General features: G+C 48.2%; 1 protein-coding gene across 1 annotated transcript in view; it reads left to right on the top strand.

Moving 5' to 3' along the window:
- The window catches only part of LOC111145669 (CDK5 regulatory subunit associated protein 2), a 168,643-nt gene that overhangs the window by 110,183 nt on the left and 37,011 nt on the right, over window positions 1–21,449 (top strand). The window contains exons 22-25 of the mRNA XM_022500755.1: window positions 3,388–3,619; window positions 7,045–7,167; window positions 11,358–11,934; window positions 13,721–13,953. Of these exons, the coding sequence (XP_022356463.1) occupies window positions 3,388–3,619; window positions 7,045–7,167; window positions 11,358–11,934; window positions 13,721–13,953 (1,165 nt within the window). The remainder of the gene's footprint in view (window positions 1–3,387; window positions 3,620–7,044; window positions 7,168–11,357; window positions 11,935–13,720; window positions 13,954–21,449) is intronic.

Below are 21,449 nucleotides of genomic sequence, written 5' to 3'. Positions count from 1 at the left end.
CGAAGTCCAGTTTTACGGACAGACAGGAATATACTTATTTATTTATTTATTCATTTATTTTTTAAGTTGGCTTCGCACCCAGTGTGGGGCTTGAACCCATGACCCTGAGATCAAGACCTGAGCTGAGAGCAAGAGTCGGATGCTTAACTGACTGAGCCACCCAGGTGCCCAAGATAGGGATTTTCTAAACCTACCTCTCGGGAAGGGAGGAGCCCTTGGTAAGGGATACCATCATAAGATGTACCTGGGATTGCTTCAGGCCTGGCTGCTTCCCTTTCTTGGTGGCTCAAGTGGGATCGGTGTGACCTGGAACTGGAGGCTGGTGCAGTGGTGACATGAGGAAATGCGTGGCAAGTGCCTGCCAGTGCCTTGTGCATGGTTGTGTAGGTGCATGTCAGGCCCAGTGTGTGTGCATTCCTGTCCCCTACCACCCCCAAGTGAGGAGATCCGTTATGACATCTTTAATAAGGTGGTAGGTGGGACTGTGCTCAGTGTCCATAAGGTAGCATTTTGTGTGGTGTTATTTTAAAACCCGCATTAGGTTGACTGACGGCAGTCTTCCAGCCTGAAATTGGCTTTGGCATTTGTGCACTTGCAGATATCTTTTCTCCTGCCATATGACACACAGATTTGGATCCAAGAATAAAGATTGGTGGAGACCGAGGACCAGGCAAATGACTGTTATTTTGCAGTCCTCTTTGATGAGGCATTCCCCTGCCCCTTTCGCCACTGGTCCCCTTCACCACCTCAAACTGTCCTTGGCCTTGAACCTGCTCTCTGGCCTGGAACTTCGGGGCAGAGAGTGTCTTACTTTCCTTAACTGAGCAATAGAGGCTGGAGAGTTGTTGTGAGGTCCTGCTCTCTTACCTTCTTGTTGTATGACATTGGACTGGTTGTTGGACGTCTCAGTTCTTTGAAACATAGGCCCCGTAACTTCTGTTTTCCTGTGAGCTCTGGGAATGCAGAGCTTACTGGAGGACTGTGGGACAATGAGCTTGAAAGCATTTTACAACCTAAAATGTGCAAGCGGGGCTCCTTCTTCCCCTTTCCTGCTTGAGAGACCTTGCTGGTTTCATCATCCCCAGGGTCCTAAGTATTTCCTGTTTCCTTCTCAGGTTCCTTCTCTTCCACTTAAAAAATTAAAAAGAATAATAACCTCAGGGCGCCTGGCTGGCTCAGTCGGTTAAGCGTCTGCCTTCAGCTCAGGTCATGATCCCAGGGTCCTGAGATCAAGTCCTGCCCGCATCACTCTCCCTGCTCAGTGGGGAGTCTGCTTCTCCCTCTGCCCCTCATCCTGCTCTTGTGCTCTCTCTCAAATAAATAAAATCTTAAAAAAAAAAAAAAAAGAATAACAACCTAATCCACGTATCATACAATTTATCTGTTTAAAATATATAGTGCAGTGGTTTTGTTTTGTTTTGTTTTTGGTATATCCGTAGAGTTGTAGAACCGTTATCATAATCAATTTTAGAACATGTTTAATTATCCAAAAGAAACCCTGACCCATTGGCGGTCATTTCCCATTTCCCCCCTTCTGCCCTAGCTGTAGACAACCACTGATCTACTTTCTGTCTTTATAGATTTGCCTATTCTGGGTGTTTTATATATAAATGGGATCATACAACATGTGATCTTTGATGACTGCTTCTACTTAGTGTAGTAATGTTTTTGAGGTGCATTCGTGCTGTGGTCTGTAGCAGCAGTTCATTTCTTTTTATTGCCCAACGATAGTCCATTGTATGGATGTAGCACATTTTATTTATCCATTCATCAGTTGATGGACATTTGGGCTGTTTCTACTTTTTAGCTATTATGAATAATATTGCTATGAACATTCATGCACAAGTCTTTGCATGGACGTGTGTTTTCACGTCTCCTGGGTAAACACCGAGGAGTGGAATTGCAGGCTCATATGGGAACTCTGTGTTTAACCCTTTGAAGAACCACCAGGCTGTTTTCCACAGCGGCTGCCCCTTGTTTACATTTTCACCAGAAGCATGAAGGTTCCAATTTCTCCACAGCCTTGCTGACACTTGTTATTATTTTGATCATATGCTGTCCTAATGAGTTGGGAGTGGCAATGTTTCATGGAGATTTGATTTACATTTCCCTGATGGCTAATGACACTGAACATCTTTCCATGTGTTTATTGGCCGTATGTAGATCTCCTTTTGAGACGTGTCTTTTAGACCCTTTGCTTATCTTTTAATTGGTCGTGGAAATCAAGGCCTATTGTCCTGAGGAAGACACATCTGAGTGGAGTCCTAATGAATGTATTGGGTATGGGAGACGTGGGGGTGGGCAAGAAAGCGTGTGTAGACAGAGGAGACAGCGTATGCCAAGGCCCTAGGGTAGAAGGAGCACAGACATTTGAGGAACTGATAGAAGGTGAGTGTGTGGGAATAGGGGAGATGGCAGAGGGGCAGTGACTTGGGCTGCAAGTTATGCACAGCATGGCGGCTGTGGTACGCATTTTGACCTTGTTCATAAGAGACTGGGAAGTGTTCCAGTAGTTGTAAGCAGAGGCAAGGAATGTTAGGTTTGCCTTTTCCTGCCGCAGTATGGAGAGTGGACTAGAAAGGGCATGAGGGGTGGGAGAGGGCACTTAGGAGGCGGTTGCCGTGGCTAGGTGACTGCCAGCAGTGTCTTGGGGTTGGATAAAGGCAGTGCGGGGTGGGGGGTGAGGAGAGTCCAGGGAGCCCAGCTGGAATTAGTGGAGCCTGGTGAGTGGCGAGAGCAGGTGACGAGTGTAAAGAACGGTTTGATAGACTTGCAGGTTTGGGTGACGCAGTGAGGGGCTGGTGATGTGATTGACTAAGACGTTGGGTGTTGAAGTAGCGTAGCTTTGGGGTGGGGACTTGGGTGGTAGATGGAAGGAGCCGAGTGCTGGGCTGGCTTCAGAGTGCCTGGGAGCCGGTGGAAATGAACATGTTGAGGGTAGGCAGGTTGGGGCTCCGAGCCACTGGCTTAGTGACCTGCTAGCCACGGACAGCTTCAGTCGCGGTGATTCGGTGGACCAGCAGATTGACTTGGACTGAGGAGCGGGGGCACGGGGTGGGAATGAAGAAATAGATACGGAGCAAGAAAATGTTATTTAGAAGATTGTGCTGGGAAAAGGGCTGCCATATATCGAGCATCTGGATGTCCACAGAGACAGCGGGCCAGGGCCAAGAGGGTGTCACGGAGGAAAATCTTGGCACTTGCCAGTCACAGGAGGGGACCTGCCAAGACAGAAGTCCTGTAGACTAGGAGATAAACATGGATGCCATTCTAGGAACCAGAAGTCTGGACAGCTGGTGTGAATCCTGTTTTACGAGGTTGGCATGAGGGTGTTGCCTCTGTGACCAGAGGAAGTGCATTCATTTTCCTGTGCATGTGTCTCTTCAGGAAGCTAAGAAGTCCCGCCTGCCCATCCTGATAAAGCCGTCCCGGTCATTAGGAAATGTGTATCAGCTTCCCGTCACCCAGGAGGTGGTGGCCCAGCTGCAGGGTCAAGTCTTGGAGCTGCAGGGGGAGCTGAAGGAGTTTAAAATGCACAATAAGCAACTTCACCAAAAGTTAATTCTGGCTGAAGCAATGATGGAGGGGAGGCCAGCGCCAGACAAAATGCTACAGAAAGGTAAGCACCGAGAAAAATGTCTTCTCCGTGAGCTAGATGAACGACCCGATAGAGCTGCTTGAAATGTCAGCCTTGTTGTTTAGAACTGCAGTAAGTTTGAGCATAAATTTTATGAATTACCGTGATTAATCTTGACTCTTGACAAATGCACAATCAAAGGAACACAATAAGGAAAATGAATCTATTGTTTTCATTTTATTCTGGAGTCTGGATAAAGGGGACTTGTAAGTGCTCATGGGTCTTGTGAGGTCACCGTTCCCTTCACTTGGGATGGTCTGCAGGTAACCCAGCTGTGGAATGACTTGAATCTGGGTGGGTTTTTTTGGCTTTGTCTGTGGAAGCCTCAGGCATATGGCATCATGTATGTAAGTGAGAACCCTCTTGGTGGGGTTTTCTAGAATGTCTGGGCTGTATTACTCCGGCTTTCTCAGGGCTAATTCCAAACCCCATCCCAGAGCGGTGTATGTGAGCACAAGGTAGTGTTGGACCTCGTTTTCAGAGGGTTCCTGAGTCCACAGAAGTACACACGTTGACTCCTGATTATGAACTTGTACTGTGAGCACATGGCAGCAGCACACGATACCAAGAACAGCAGCAGCAGTCTTTTATTTGTCTGTTTAAAAAGTACTGATGAAACCCTGCTGTGCCAGGCACTGTCGTAGGCCTTGGGGATGTAGTGAATAAAGCAGATGATGTAAGTCTGTTTCTTCCGTTCCTGTCGTGGGGAGAAGGACAATATGCTGATCAGCAGGTATAGTGGACAAGAGATGGCAGGTGCTGGGGAGGAAGGGAGAGCAGGGCTGAGGGCGTGGGCAGTGTGGAGCCGGGCAGAGTGTGCCGCCATATGCGGGATCCTAGAGCCTCCCTGAGGAGGTGACATCTGAACACAAACCGGGAGGAGAGGAGGGGACTAGTCAGCTTGGAAAGTGCGTTTTTGGCAGCAGGAAAAGGGCGAAGGCCCTGACATTGCTTTGAACTTGAGAAGCTGGATGACGAGGAAGGTGGCCAGTTGTGTGGCTGGGGTGGAGTGGGGGAGAGAAGGCAGGAAGGAGGTCAGGGAGGTAGTATGTTGGGTGGGCCCATGAGGCCATTCTCAGGCTTTGTCTGTCACTCAGGTAAGACCAGAAACGCTGTTTGGAGCAGCGGAGTGACGTTGACGCAACTTCAGCTTTAAAGCAGGGATGGTCAAACTGTGGCCTGTGGGCCGAGCTCGCTGGCCATTTTTAAGTTTCTTGGAGCAGTGACAGTCACCGATTGCACGTGGCCTATGACTGCTGGAGTTGAGTAAGTGTGATAGAGGCCCTGTGGCTGGTAGAGCCCGAAACTCTACCGTGTTTGGCTCTTGAAGAGAGAAGCTGGCCGAGCTCTGCTTGAAAGGATCACTGGTAACACGAGCCGTCGCAGTGATGGCTCGGTGCTGCCTTGAGCAGGAGAGGCAGAGGCGCGCGTCTGGTGTCTGGTCTGGGACTTCTTGAGACGCCTGTTGACCAGCCCCGTGGTGGTGCCAGGTTGGCAGTTGGAGATACAGGGCCGTAAATTTAGCAAATGTCAACATATCACTGGTATTTGAAGCTCTGAGACTTGGAGACCCAGGGAACAGATCTAGGCCCTGGGACTGGGACTCTCTAGTGAGCAGGGGTTGGGCGCAGAAGGAGCACCCAGGGAGGCAGGGACAGAGCCACAAGAGGATGGTGTCTGGAAGCTGAGGAAAGAGCAGGTTCGCTGGGTCGAGTATCGTGAATCAGTCCGACAACGTCTGAGGTTTGGGCTTGGGATTTAGCAATGGGGGGTCATCACTGGCAACCTTGAAGGAGCTATTGTCCTGGCGTAGCTGAGGCCTGCCTGGGACAGGTTCCAGAGAGCCAGTGCGGGAGAGGAACTGAAATGGTGAGAATAACAGCTCTGAGGAGTTTTCCCATAAAGCGGGGCGGAGACACAGGGCACTTAGGAGCCACGTCGTCAGCGAGGCTCAAGGGACTCAGGGAATCGGGACCGCAGGTGACTGCGGCCAGCTGGTCTGGCCGCATCAGCCGCAGAGCTGGAGTGTTTAGGGAAGAAAGCATGACCTGGCGGTGTCAGTGAGAGAAAAGGCCCATACCCTTTTCCAGGTTTGGGATCACAGAGCATGTGGGAAAGATGGCCAGGGGCTGGCCTCCACTCTGGGGGCGGCCGCAGGAGAAGCAGTGCCACGGGAGAGCCTTCGAACGAGGGGGCAAGGTGCATGTTCAGGGAGGACACTGAGCTTATTTGGGGTTTTGGCATTGAAAAGTTGGCACTCTGGGGTGGGAGACTATATCCGACACGGAGGTCTTGCAGGTGGCTCCAGGCTGGGAGACGACTGGGAGTCGTGCACTTCCTGTGTCAGGAATAAGATGAGCCCCCGGTATTTTTTCAGCCTCACTACCCACTTTACGTACGTGATCTAACAGAATCTTCTTAACAGTCCTCGAGGCAGGAGCAGTAATGATTTAGCTTGAGGTGGTTTTAGCATGAGGTGGTACTTTTTGAGACAAAGTGACTTGGGTGCCGTCACACTGTCACTAACTTAGATTTGAACCAGCCTGCCTGTCTTCCAGGCCCATGCCCTTTACTGCCTCATAAAGCCTAGCACCTTCATACCTTCCATATGGACTTTCCGATGCCCGATAGCACGTGGTGTTTTCCACTGATCTTTAGGTTCTTGAGTTCCCCAAAGTGAAAGTTTCAAGATAAGTGGGACTTTGGCAGCATTGCTCTTCCCTCTCTCCTTCCCTTCCCACTTTCTCTCCAGCCAGCCTTCCTCGCAAACATCTATTCATGCATTCAGTGAATATTCCCCGAGCACATGCCGTGTTCCCAGCCTCATGCACTGGATGTAGGAGACAGATTCAGAGATGGAGAGGACCAAGGTAGTCCCTCCCTTCTGAGAACTCCCTGTCTAGTGGGAAGGGGCAGATAATGAAACACGCCAGTGCAGGGCAGAAGTGAGGGACACTTCAGGGAGGAAAGGTTTTATGGCAAAGGTGACTCAGCCCAGCAGAGGCCCTAGTGCTTTGTCCAGGGTTTGTGGTATGCCCTTACCACCATTTTCATTTCTTGCTGAGACACCAGGGTGCCTCAGCCAGGTGCTGCTCCCACAGCTGCCCAGTCGACCCCGGGGCTTCTCTCTTCTCCAGAAAAGTGGGCATGAGTCTATAGAATTCATTTTCTCACTCATAGTTTTTTGAGAGCTTGGACTTAAACCATTTGAGACAAGCTGCAGTATATTTATGCTTTTTATGTCCTGTTATGGCAGCTCGATAGATTAATTTTATCTTATAAATTGCATTTTGCCTCCCCAGTGTTTTTATTTTCCCTGTTGTATCTTTGTGTTCTCCTCAGTTGCTTGGCTAAGTTTCAAGGCTATGGTTTTATTTATTTTTCCTTCTCTTCGTGAATGCCTATAGCCCAGCCCCTTGTGGGATCAGCCTACCAGGACAGCCCGGGAGAGCAAAAGGAAATTAAAACCATGCCCTGTGACTGGAGAGACAAGGAAGGGGACAGTGACCAGCGCACCAGCTATGAGACCGGTCAGAATTCAACCCTATGTGTATTGAACAGCTTCTGGGTGCCAGGCACTCCTGGGGTATTTCATAGAAAAGTTGTTATGAAGCCCTGCAACGGGCATTTTAGGACATCATTGCTATTCCCATTTAACACATAAGGAAGCTGAGTTTTTAAAAAGAATTGATCCAGGGTCATCCAGTTGGTGAGTGGGTAGCCGAGTGGGGGTACAGGAGACAGGGTGTCTGAGCTCGCTGGACCATTTGTCATGCTTTTCTCCCTGGCCTGGGTGCTGGCGGGTGCAGTACTTGCTCGCAGGGACCCCACAGCCAACCCTGCGGCCAGGTGGCTCTCCGTATGGCGCTGGCTGCGTTAGGCGGGCATTGCTGGCCTCCCACTGCCCAGGAGGGTGGGTCACAGGTGAGCCCGAGCTGCCTCCTGGTGTGCGGGCTGTGTCAGGTCGCTCAGTGGAAAGGTACAGACACGTTAGTGAGGTCCCAGACAAGTCGCATCTGGTTCTTCTTAGGTATGTAGATAAGCACAAAGGATAATAAAAGAATATTCATGTTCCCATTCAACCAGAATGAACACATGCTGACATTTTTCTTTTTACCTTAGATCCACCCCCCTTTGCCTTTGTTAAAAAAAAAAGAGTCACCTTTCATCTGGACCTAATTCATTCTGTAAGGAACAGTTGCCTTCAGGAATTCTAAATTTGTCATGGGGTGGTTATGAGAACACCAGTCTCTCGGGAACTGAGTCATGGTGTACGCTTTCCCAAGGCCTCCAGTCAGTGCGGTTGATACGTGGTCATGTATTTCTGAATATTCTGGGCTTTGAAGTCCTCTACAAGCAATAAAGTACCCTTAGCTGAATTGTAGAAAGTTCCAGAACTGCAGTATTTCCTCTAATGCAAATAAACGGTCCTGGGGATATCTTTGGATTTCTTGTTCATAGTTAGTTGATCGCTCGATTCCTGTCCAACTGGCGGTTTCCCTTTCTCTCCCAGATCCCCAGCATCAGTGAACTTCCCTTTGTCTGAAGGTGCTTCTAGAACTTTGCACGTGTTGTTGCCTCTGCCTGAATGTTCCCTGTTTATTTGATGTCCCTGTCCCTGTCTTTTAGGTCTCTGCTTCAGTATCACTTTCTAGGGAAGGCCTTCCCGAGGCCCTTGGTTGTGGAGACACTCCCAGTAGTTCCTGCCATGTTTCCATCTTGAGCTGACTTGCTCAGGGGCTGCCCTCAGCGAAGCTGGTACTGTGTGTGATGCCGTCACTGTTCTTTGCTCTTCAGTAGCTCCTTGATCCTCGAGAAGTGAACTCAGGGGATTCCACACATGTTACTGAGGAAGGGAGAGATGCATTAGGAGGCCACATTCAGGGTGTTGGAGGCAGGTGTCCCAGCTTTGAGGGAAGGGCTCTGCTGCTTGCTCCCCCTTAAGCGAGTTCTTATCTCTCTAAAACTCCATTTCCTCTTCTGGAAGATGGGGAGACTAGAGCCTCCTCACGGGGCTGTTGGGAAGGTTCTCCATGTAGTCTTCACATAGGGGAGGTGCTTGGTGTTCGGCCAGGCCCTGGCCCAGTTGTGTGTCCTGAGGCCTTGCTAAACCCACGGGTTCACCCAGTACACCGCAGCTTACGGCCTTCCCTCGGCCACACGCTCCATGCAGTGACTTTAAATGAAAGATCCACCTTCGGCCCTTCATCAAGGGCTCCTGGGCTGTGGGGAGCAAAATCAGGTTGCCGTGTCGATGCTGGGCCACGAGATGTGCTGGGTACTGGCCTTGGAGCCTGGAAACCAGATCTTTGCCGCTGCTGAATCTCAAGCTGCTGTAGATTGGGGGCAAGTGTGTACGTATTAGATCTGTTGTGTTGTGAGGAGCGAAGCTGAAAGTGGAGGTTAAGTGTTGGTAGGAGAATGCACACCATCCCCGCCTTTCTGAGATGCGTGAGAGAGAGTGTGTATGTGTGTGTGCGTGTGTGTGTGTGTGTGTGTGTGCTTGTGTAGCTTAGCATCAGAGCTGACCACAGTCTGCATCACTGAAGGACATTTGTGTGCGTCTTATTACATTTGTCTCTGCCTGATGATTACTTAATGAAAATCATCGAAACCAATCTTTATTCCCCAGAGTGAACAAACATTGCTTCTTGCCATGAAATTCCATTATCATGGGGTTACTGTGGCAAAGATAGTTCCTTGACTTGGAAGGTGATTTACCAGAAAAAAGGCCTATTGAGATCTCTCCCTCTGTCTCGTCTGTCTCTTACACTCCTTCAGCCAGCAGTTACTGACAGAGTACCTTCTCTGCCCCAGGCCCTGTGCCAGACCCCGAGAACAGAGACAAATGACATGTCTGCACCCCGAGAGACTGCAGACACTAGTGACTATCACAGATTTTGTACAGTAGAAATGCTGTATTAGAAATGCTTCCTTTAGGTCATGTAGCAGCTGCTTTCTAAAATAAAAAGAGTTATTTTATGGTATTTGCCTCGTGAACACAGGGATAAGAATGGGCTTACAGCCACGAGGAACAGTTGCAGGAACCAGAAATTGGAATATACAGTCTGACGAGGATTTTTTGTGCTTTTCCTTCTGAGAGCTCTCCCAGGCCCTGTCGTCCTACCCGCACGGTTGCTTCGGCAGTGTTTGCCCTGGTGTACAGCCCCTGCTCGCGTGCCTCCTGCGTCCTGCGATAGGCATCCTCTTCCATCTTCTGGCAGTTCGAGGGAAGCAGAGAGTATCGATAGTAGTCAGACTCCTTCACTACCGTGTGCCGGACGCTTTTCGTGGATAGCGTCCCTTTGGATGCTCAGAACACGGCAGACACAACCCTTCACAGTAAATGGTCTTCTTTCCATTGTGCAGATGAAGCCACTGAGGCTCTGCGAGGTTAAGTAATCTGCCCGGGGTCATGCAGCTAGTAAGTGGCAGAGCCAGAGTTTGAAACCAGATCTGGTTAGATTGTGAGGGTGGGTTTTTCTGTTATATTCTGCTGCCGCCTGAGTAAGCATTCAGACGCCCCTTATCCTGAGCTGAGCTTTCCTTGGACAGCGGGCAGCGTGCTCTGATTGAGGACAGAAGCTCTGGACGCAGGCCTGAGCTGGAAGTCTCACAACAAGCTGCTTAGACATCTTTTTGGGGGAGACTGAGGCTCTGAGACATTAAATTACTTGCCTAGGGCTGGTGTGTCGCCAGCAAGCGGCAAAGCTGGGCGCGGTCTGCCTTCTCTTTGACTTCAGAGCTATGCCTTCTCTCCTCAGTGCGCCTCCACCGCTCGCACAGGCTGGGCCGCACGTCTGGGGCTCGGAACCAGCTGTCAGGAAATAGCTCCCGGCAGGGTCGTGCGTCAGTGAAACAGCACTGCAGGGGACGTCGCGGCTCCTCCTGGAAACTGTTAGACGTGGAAGTGAAGACTGTCCTCAGTCATAGGGGGTTTCAGAATCACTGCTCTTGAACATCACTTCACACGCTGTCCAGTGTTTGTCCGATCCTTCGGACTCTGGTCCGGGTGAGGGACCGTACCAGGCCCTGAGAACATGAAGGGGAAAGGCCGGTCCCTCCTGTGAAGGAGCGAGAGAGGAATCCAAGCCACTGATGGCTATGTAAATAAGCAAGCAAGCTGGTGTCGCTCCTGCATTTGCACCCAGCACATGGTGTGTGTGTCCAGGGCAAGTTTGCGTAGGATGCTGTGGAAACACAGAGGAAGGGGCAGGTTGGCAAAGTTTGAAGACGGGCTTTTGCAGAAGGAGAATCGGATCTGCATGTCGAAGAATGAGTAGGACTTCACTGAGTGGGCGGAGAGGACCAGATACATTCCAGGCAGAGGGAACAGCTCATGCAGAAGCACAGAGACACAAAACAGCCTAGTGTGTGCAAGGAATTCTGGGAATCTCCATAGGAGGTCTGAGGGGATGCTCTTGGGTAGGTTGCCTGGAACCAGATTGTGGAGGGTCCCAGACACTGTAAAGAAGGAGTTTGGGCTTAATCCTCAACATAGTGGGGATGTTGATGAATTTTAGGTGGGCGCTGGTGGTTATCATGGTCTTTTTAGAGCTAGTTCTTTTTTAGAACTTTTTAGAATAGTTGCTCTGAGGAAGAGGGTGGATTGAGAGGTAAGAGGAAGGACTGGAGTCAGAGAGGCTTATTAGGCTGTGCAGGGACAGAAGGGGTAGATTTCAGCAAAGAAGGTACTGACATAAGTGTGTTTGATTCGCAGACTCTGAAATTTGCCAGCCCGATGGCCTTGCCATCTTGCCAGCGTGCAGAGGGAATCCTTCTGAAGACTTCCCAGGCCCGACCTCAGTAGCTGCCTACTCGAGTTCTAAGAACCCGCTTTCCACCAAAGTCAGTGTGATTGGGACCCCTCAGTCCGAAAAAATCGACACTTCAAGTGATACAGAAAACTTAAAACGGAAAATCTGTGACTTGGAAACTGAGCTCGAGGGCTACCGGAATTTCTTACTTCAGCTTCAAAAGCACTCCCAGTGCAGCGAGGCCATTATCACAGTTCTGTGTGGGACAGAGGGGGGCCAGGATGTCTTGAACAAGCCCAAGGGTAGTACCGACGAAGAAGAAATGACATTCTCAAGTTTGCACCAAGTCCATTATGTGAAGCGCATGAAGATCCTCCGTCAGCTGGCTCCAGAGGTGACCGACGGTGGGCTGCTGGAGGGCCTCAGACAGCAGCTGGTGGAACAGGAGCACGAGCTGCAGAGGGAGCAGAATTTGAACATGGAGCTTTTCAGTGAAATCCATAACCTGCAGAATAAGTTCAGAGATCTCTCACCCTCCAGGTACATCCCACTGCTGCCTCTCCCACTCTGGGAGCCTGCAGTTCCCCTGTGTTGCCACTAGGTCGGAGCCCATGAGTGCAGGGGAATGCTCCTTGGCAGTGGGGGGGCTTGTGTACTGGGGAAGGCTTGATGGTGGGTTTAGGGGTGGTGGGCCCTGTAGAGAGGTGAACGGGAGGCCACAAAAAACAGCGGCTGTACACAGTCTAGTTTTGTGTCTTCTGAAATTGGCAGACTGGATTTTGCCCTTGTCAGGCTGGGAACTTAGGGCAAAGGTATTATTCCAGTCGCTCGGTGAGTTGTGGTACGTTTGCAGAATGGCAGCATTTACTCCTGGACCCCATTGTTGGCTTTCACTGTGGGACTGAAACTGATGTCCTAGGCATCATTCCCTAGGTGGGAAGAATATAGATACTTTCCGTGTATTTACCCTTGAGAGAGAAGAATTCTTAGGTCATGTTGTACAGACATAGATATGTACAGTTTTGCTTTATGAGCTATGACAAAAAAAAGCAATCATTTGTAAAGTTGACCTTCATTAGTCACTTATTTGAGACAAACACATAGTTCTGAATTATCATGAGCCAGAGTGAATTTTTTCAAGCCTTCCTGAACAGCAAGATGGGAGGAAGCGTGTATTTATTGAACGGCAGTTGTGTCAGCACCCCAGGTAGGCACTTTCTTATTTAATCCTCAAAATCACCTGGAAAGGTGTTCTTGAACACGTTTCCGTGGATGAGGAATTGAGGCTCGAAGAGGCTGCTGTGACTGAGCAGACGGTCCGAGGACGTGGACGGTGTTGCTCTGAGGTGAGGCTGGTGCACAGGCCCGCACCATCGCACCTTAGTTCTCGTGTCCTTCCTCACCCAAGAAACCGCCCACCTTCCACGAGCTGGCATGTGACCCTTACATGTGTGCTCGCCAGCAGAGGTGGTCAGCAGCCCCACGTACTGTCCTCTTCAGGGAAGGGGAACACGCTGAACTGAAGGGTCAGCATCTTCGCCAAGCCATGCCAGGGCCAGGTGACTGTGGCTGTGGTTAATAGGAGCCACGTTTTCCTTAATTTGTGTTTTGCTCTGTGCCTGTGAGTACTCGTGTGCTGACACAGGAAAAGACATGTGGTGTCAGGAGGTAGTATTGTATAATAGAGCATGGGCTTTGAAGGCAGACTGTGTTTGAGTCTGAAACCTTCCCGTTTAACTTGGCAATCTGAGTCTGGTTCCTCTGTAAACGAGGAGGTGTGTTCGTTTGTCTGGAGACGGCGAGGAGCAGTTAACTTATTAAAAACACCTAGTGCAGTGACTGACAGGTCACAGACCCTCCATAAATGGTCTTCAGGATTATGATTACTCCCTGACCTTTCGGTCAAGAGGAGAGACCCCTGTTTTGGTGTTCCCGTGTTACAGTTTCTTTTTTGTTCTTCATGAGAATTTGCGGTAGGTCTGCTGGCCCTTGGAGCACTTGTTTCTATAATTCAGAATAATGTTTTTGAAGAATGTATGGAAACTAATTGTCCTCTTGAGTTCTTGCCAGTCTGTACTGTAATTGGGGGCTTTATAAGGTTAAGAATATTGCAGAAGAACCTTTGTTCCAGCATTTGTTGGCTGTTTTGAAATCGAAGGAGTGACCTTGCAGACTTCCAATTTTTCTAGAAGTATGTATACTTGTATAGCTGCAGGCTTTTAAAAATTGTGCTCTCTCATTTTCCCAATTAGTGTTAAGGTCACAAAAATTCAATTCTAAAATGGTGCAAGCATTTTCTCTCCTTCCCTCCCCTCCCTTTTATCAGATACGATTCATTAGTTCAGTCCCAAGCCCGGGAGCTCTCCCTTCAAAGACAGCAGATTAAGGATAGCCACGGCATGTGTGTCATCTGCCGGCAACATATGAACGCCATGATCACGGCGTTCGAGCAGTTGCTTCAGGCCAGCGACGTGGATCACTCCGTGGCCGAGGGTTTCCAGGAGCAGCTGAATCAATGTGCTGAGCTGCTCGAGAAATTGGAAAAGCTGTTTCTCAACGGTAAGTGGGGCAAGGGATTGCGAGTCTTAAGACCCATCATGTATTCATCCAGGACTTCTTTTGGAGGGGCCCGGGAGGAACCGACGCCTCAGCAGCACTTGCCTCTGCTCTGATGAGGTGACAGCAGGGCCACGCCGGCTGCTCTTCCTTCCACTGACGCTTCCACGGGCTTGATGGTCCGCCCTGTTCAAACCCGGGCTCCGGCTGGTGAGGCACGGGAGTGAGGCCAGCTCAGAGGCACCGCCCCCGGCACCTGCCTCGTGCCCTAGGTTGCTCTTAATTTAAGAGAAGGTGGAAATCTTTTTTTTTCTTTCTTTCTTTTTTTTTTTTTTTGTTGGGGGAGAGGTGCTAAGAACTCCTAAGTTTTAAATGTTGGCAACACTCAGCAAAACAAGCAAACAAAAAACCCCAGGTGTTTATGGGTGAAAAAAATATTTTCAAGGGTCAGAGGTGGTTAGAAGAAGGATGAAAGAGAACCTTTGTTAAACAGTTGCTGTGTGCTAGGTATTTTAGTAGATGTCATCGCATTTAAATAAAAAACAATCATTTGCAATGTTTTTGAGACTAGAATGAAGAATTCTTTTATACTGTTTACTTCATCAGTTTTGCCATATTTGCTTTGTCATTTTCTCTTTCTGTGTATTCAGATCTTCCTTGATTTATGATGGGATTATATTCCAATAGACCCATCATAAAATTGAAAACATCGTAAATCTAAAGTGCGTTTAACACACCTAACCTAGGGGCGCCTGGGTGGCTTAGTGGGTTAAAGCCTCTGCCTTCCTCAGGTCATGATCCCAGGGTCCTGGGATTGAGCCCCGCATCAGGCTCTCTGTTCAGCAGGGTGCCTGCTTCCTCCTCTCTCCCTTTGCCTACCTGTCTGCCTACTTGAGATCTCTGTCTGTCAAATAAATAAAATCTTTAAAAACAAAAAACAAAAAAAAACACACCTAACCTACCCAGCATCATAGCTTAGCCCAGCCTACCATAAATGTGCTCAGAACCCTTACAGCAGCCTACAGTTGGGTGATACCCTCCCACAGAGCCACTTTTATAATAAAATATTGACTATCTCATGTTCTGCATTGAAGGCTGTACTGAAAGTGAGAAGCAGAATGGCCGCGTGGGTCCAAGATGGTTGTATCAGTTACTACCCTCGTGATGGTATGGCTCACTGGGAGCCGTGGCTCGCTGCCACTGCCAGGATCGCAAGGGACAGTCGTACCGCATTATCTCTAGCCCAGGAAAAGATGGAAATTCAGAATTTGAAATACAGTCTGTACTGGATGCCTGTTGCTTTCACACCATCCTAAAGTTGAAAATTGTAAATTGCACCATTACAAGTCAGGGACCATCTGTATACACAATTTATTATTATTGTTATTTAAAGATTTTACTTTTAACTAATCTCTACACCCAACCAACCAACCAACGTGGGGTTCAAACTCATGACCCTGAGATCAGCAGTCACACGCTCCACCAACTGAGCCAGCTAGGCACCCCTCTAAGTGCCCAACATTATTACTATTATTATCATCATCATCATTACGCAGGAGCCCACCATTATCATCATTGTCAACCCTCCAAGGGTGGATTGGTGATATCATGTCCCTTTTCCCCTCCCCCTAAAAGTGTCGGAGTGTGTGGCCCCTCAAACTGAGGACACTGTTTTATATAGCCACAGCACCATTATTAAACCCATGACATAGGGTTGTTATCTCATATACAGTCTACATTAAAATTTCACTGATTGATTCAGTAATGTCTTATGAGTCTTATTCCTGATTCCGTTCCAGGACCCACTCCCCACATTACATTTAGTTGTCGTGTGTCTTTGGTTGTCTTTAACCTTCTCTTTCATGATGAGGACCTGTTTAAAGAGTTCAGGCCACTGCCCCAATTTAGGATTATCTGTTGTTTCTTTTGGGATTAGATTAGATAAATTCAGTGAGATTAGTTACGTGGTTTTGGCAAGAATGCTGCATTAAGTATTGTGTTCTCCTGGTATCATGTTTATGACACGCGTGCCATCGGTTTGTCCCATTGTTGGTGAAAATAATTTTTTTTTAAAGATTTTATTTATTTATTTGACAGGTAGAGATCACAAGTAGGCAGAGAGGCAGGCAGAGAGAGAGAGAGAGAAGAGGAAGCAGGCTCCCTGCTGAGCAGAGAGCCCCATGCGGGGCTTGATCCCAGGACCCTGAGACCATGACCTGAGCTGAAGGCAGAGGCTTTAACCCACTGAGCCACCCAGGGGCCCTGATGAAAATAATTTTGATCACTTGGGTTGAGGTGATGTGTGTCTGGTTTCTCTGCTATAAATGGCAGTATTTTCCTGTGTGATATACAAGTAATCAGTGGGGCGTACTTTGTGATCCTGTAAGTATCTGTCTCCTCTTCAGACGTTTACCTGAGTTTTCCTGGACTTTCCTTGTCTCTGCTGTCACTACGCTGCTGGCAATGTGGTGATCTTTTTCCTTATACCATCATAACTTCTTCATTTTTTTATCAGGTGGCATCTGCTGGAAGGATGAACTCTCCCTTTTATCTCCCTTTTTGTTTATATGTTTGTTGCTTATTTGTTTATATTTGTTTATTAATGTTGTGGACTTGTAGCTTCTTATTTTATTCAATAGACTATATTTCATTCCGTCATTCTACTGATGCTCAAATTGTTTGAGATTTGAAGAGTGGTAATTCCTTTTGACAGTTCTCCATCTTCTTGGGGAGCACTTCTGTACTTTCTGGAACAAAAAAAGATGTTCCAGCCTCACTGATACTGTCCCTGCCCTGAACTAGCCTTTTCTCCAGGGAGCCCTGGTTCATCTTCTCTCTCTCTCTTTCTTTCTTTCTTTCTTTCTTCATCGAAGATTCTTCTCCCTGCAATGGGAAGGGCCTCTATTTTTTTTTTATTTTGTTATTTTTCTAAAAAGATTTTATTTATTTATTTGACAGAGAGATAGTGAGAGAGGGAATAAAAACAGGGGGAGTGGGAGAGGGAGAAGCAGGCTTCCCATTGAGCAGGGAGCCCAATGCAGGGCTTGATCCCAGGACTCTGGGTTCATACCTGAGCCACCCAGGTGCCCCCTGGTTCATCTGAAAGGGGCGTGCCATTTAAAAACTGATTTGGTGCTGGGTGTTTTTGCCCATTAGTAGGCAGAACTAAGATATATCTCACATGCATACATACATATAGATAATTTATTTAAAAAATTACTTTTTTAATTTAGTTTCACAATAGGTGCCTCCAATTCCAGACCAACCCACTGTGTCCTTTCGTGGTGTTTCTGCTTCCACATTTTTTCCCGTCTCCAGCCGTGAGGATCCCGGTGTTCACAACATCAGAGTATCGGCTCCTGTGTTCACTTCTTTGTGATACACACAAATAGGTCCGGAACTGCCCCCTCTATACCACTGTGAGAAGCAGACCTACTAAAACATCATGATTTGTTTGTAGTTCTTTTTTTTTTTTTTTTTTTAAAGATTTTATTTATTTACTTGAAGGAGAGAGAGAGCATAAGCGGGGGCAGCGGCAGGCAGAGGGAGAGGGAGAAGCAGGCTCCCCACTGAGCAGGGAGCCTGATGTGGGGCTCGATCCCAGGACCCTGGGATCATGACCCAAACCTAAGGCAGACGTTGAACCGACTGAGCCACCCAGGCGCCCCGTAGTTCTTCTGGTTTTTAGGCTAAGGGTATATAGGCAGATATTAAATTTAAAAGTTCCTTGGCTTCATTCTTTCTACAGTGTTGATATGTTATTCACTTGAAATGTAATTACATTTACTTAGTTCTCTTTGTGCTCAATGTTAGGCTTCCCCTCCCCCATTTTTCTGATTTAATTTTATTTTTTGAATAAAATGAAAAATAATGAAAGTGGTTCCAAAGTTAAAACTTTATCCATTTAAATTGCCTCTATGAAGTCTTTATTTTTGTCTCTCTCCTTTATATCCATTAGTATGCTTTCCGGCCCCCCTTTCTTTCTCCAAGCTGCTGGAATCGGGCTTTCAGACATCCCAGCCTCTCCGCGGAAACGGCATGTGCCCCAGGGACGGACACCTGCCGCTTTGCCGAACCCGGCCACTGGTTTTGGGCTGCACCTCCCTCACCTTGACAGTAGAATTGGATGTGGTCAGTCCTCTCCCTCCTGGGGGACCTTCTTTCCTCCCTGGATTTCTAAGTGGATACCACCCAGTATTCCTCCCACCCACTCACTGCCCCTTTGAAGCTCTGCCCTCAGTGTGTGTTGTAAATCTGACCAACTCGCACCACCTCGTTGTTGCCACGGCTCTGGTTTGCTACAGTCTCCTCTCGTGGGTTACTGTAGTCCTTGCCCCCCTGGGGGTCCGGGTTCCCCTCCATGTCCCTCCGTGGCCCCTTCCTGCACAATCGTCAGAGTGATCTTTTCAAAATGTAAGTCAGGTCATGTTCCTTCTGCTCAAGATCAGAGGCTTTCCTTGGTGAGCTGTAAGAGTTAGATCACGAGCACGAAGCCTCGACTCAGTGCTGGGTGCATGGCTCCCAGGTGCTCTGCGCTCGCCAGTATCTCTGCCTGTTGTGAGTTGGGGGCTTGTCCTCAGAACAGCCTGTTATACTGGAGGAACTTGGCCTGACGGAGGAGTGTCAGTTGCCTAAAGTTACAACCGACTTGGCGAAACCAAGGTTTGACCTTAGTTCTTCTGTCTTCATACATTACAAAACAGATGGCTCGTGAGGGTCCACATATGTTCAACTTAATTCCAAGATGGAACGTGGGATAGTCTGGGCTTCTGGGACCGGGGAATGTTTCCCAAGTTTTCTACGGAACCCAGCAGCTTAGGCCTGTTGCAGACTTGTTGTCCTAGTACCAGCTGCCCCGGACCTCGAGGCCCAAGGACACAGGGGCAGGGGACTTTTCCCAGCTTTGTGAAATCCACTTTCTCCTGACTAAGAGTTTCCCAAAAAGCTAGTTTTTATTTTAATATTGGAGAAATAACTGGGTCCTCAAGATAGAGCTGTATCTTCCTGGCCTGAGGCATTTTCTGTCTGTCTCTCTCTTCTTCCTACAAACCCTCAACCAGGGCCCGAGGAAGTGGGAGGCTGAGAGAGAGCGCCTCTGGCACCAGCTGCCCTCCCTCCCTCATCCAACTGCCCCCCCTTGATATGTTTTTTACTTATTTACCTTGACAAGCCCAAGGAGATCTCAATTCTTGTTTCCTGCGGGTTCTGGGAGCAGAAGCATTTCAGGCTTCGCAGACAACACAAACATAGAACTTTATTTTCTTGTACAAAAGGCATAAAAGTCTCAGGTATCTCACGACAACTCCTATTCTTAGAGAATAAAATGTAACAGAGGTGGGTCTCTTTTTCGGATGCTATCTAAGGGGTCTGGCTTCTGAATTATGAAAGGAGCTTATTGTAGAATAGTTTTATATTTGAAGCGGTTGCATAGCATGAGTTCTTAAAAATTTTAAATATAGTCTTTTTTTTTTTCTTAATACAAAGCAGTACATGTTTATTGTGGAATAACAGATAAGCAAATACTCCTATAGTTGCATTATTTATACAGCAAAAATGAACACCCTGGAGTTTATACTTCCAGATCTTTTTTATATGTATGTGTATTTTTTGTAGAGCCAGAATTGTTTGCAACCTTCCCCTTTGTTCAGCTGTAGATAATAAATACTAACCTACATTGTAAGTTTTAGTGGCTGCAGAACATTCTTCTGTATGAATGTACTATAATTTACTTAATCATTCCCCATTAGGTGGACATTCAGGTTGTTTCCAGTTTGGGGCTTTTAAAAGAACAGTGTATTGGAATCTTTGTACCTATCCTTGCTTTCCTTTAATAATGTTTAGTTGGTAGAACCCAGGAAGTAGGATGATAGTGTGCTTTCCCACTCTTTGTCAGGACCAGAGCCGGGATCTTTTCTAGCTTTACAGGCTAGGGATTTCACTAGGGTCCAGAATCCTGCAAGATTTTGTGAGTGCCTTTTTTCAGGGAGGGGATCTATAACTCAGATTCCTAAAGCGCGCTGGGACCCAAAGCAGATCGAGAGCTGGTGTACAGTCCCACGGTGTCGTTGTTCCTGGTGCCTCCCGAGGCCAGTAGCATAAGTCAGGAATACAGTGTGCTCCTCGGGTATTTCTGAGTCGGCACTGGGGAGGGTACCGAGAAGGTTGTGAGGTGGTCTCTTTCCCCCATGAGCTCACCACATGTGTCAGGGTGTAGCCACACGGGTAGAGGACAGCTGTGGGTGTCCTTTCTCTTGACTCTCCTGTGCCTGCGGGGATGAACCTAAACCATGCATTTTTTCCAAGGCCTTCTACAGTCTGCCTTGTCCAGCTCACTCCCCGCTCAGCCAGAATGACGGTGGTGATGATGGAAAAGCAGTGAGGAAGGCTGGGCTTTATAGGCTGTGCGTTCTGTGTTGGGTATGTTCTCAGCCTATGAGTAGCTACTACTTATCACCTTCATTGAATGAATGAGGAACCGAGAAGGGAAGTTACTTGCTCGAGGTCACCCAAGGAGTGGCGGAGTCTGGGTTTGAGCCCAGGCAGTTTGCTTCCACAGCCTAGCCTCCTGACTGCCATGATGTGGTGCCTCTCACACTCTTGCCCAGTTGGGCGTCCCAGCTGGTACCTCTGTGTTGCAGGCCTTGCTTGCATTTCCCCACTTCCGGGATTTTGCTCAAACCAGTCCCTTTTCTAGAAGGTTGTACTTTCTCTTCTCTTCTCTTCTCTTCTGTTGATCCTCTAGGAAGCTTTTTTTGTTCACCTCAAGTGGATGCAAAACTCTTTGTTTTGTTTTTTATTCTGGGTTGGTTGTAGCTTGCCTATGACAGTCGCGTCTGGCCTCGTGTGGACACTCTGCCGGGCAGAAAGCACAGAATCTTTGGAGCCAGACAGACTTGAGTTCAAATCCCAGCTTTATGCTTCTTGTACCCTCTTAATGGTCACATTTCCTCTGGGAGGGAATAGTACCTATCTTGCCCAGTTATTTGTGAGGATTAAATGAGATTATTTGAAGTGTGGTATCCCGTCTAACCATTCTTGGGAGCACAGGGGGTGACAGCAATGAAGCCTTGTGGGCACATTGTATTTCTTCAGGGCATAGACTCCTGGAAGATGGGGGCCTTGTTTTGTCCTGGCTCCCAAACTAAGCTGGGGCCATACTTGTAGTGTTCAGTCAGGATTTGGTGACAGTATTGATAGTTTTATGTGGTTTGGATCTTACTCTCGGGCGCCCTTTGATTCAGTGTCCTCTGACTCTATCTGACCTGCGTAGTGGGGGCTCGGAATGAGGCGCCCCGAGCTCTGAAGGGAAGGCTTCCGGGAGGAAAGGGTATTAGAGCTCAACCTTCCATATTGCAAATCACCGGGGAAGGGTATTTTAGGAGTGGTAAAGGGGATGTGTGAGGTATAATTAGCATGGTAGGCAGGCAATCAGAGAAAACGGAAGGTCTTTCCTAAGTATCCATAGAATCAGCCCTCCATGTGGCCCCTTAGCAACTTCG

This window comes from Enhydra lutris, unplaced genomic scaffold (genome assembly GCF_002288905.1).
Source record: "Enhydra lutris kenyoni isolate GAN:26980312 unplaced genomic scaffold, ASM228890v2 scaffoldscaffold13, whole genome shotgun sequence".
Classification (NCBI taxonomy): domain Eukaryota; kingdom Metazoa; phylum Chordata; class Mammalia; order Carnivora; family Mustelidae; genus Enhydra; species Enhydra lutris.
This window is presented reverse-complemented; position numbering and strand designations above follow the sequence as displayed.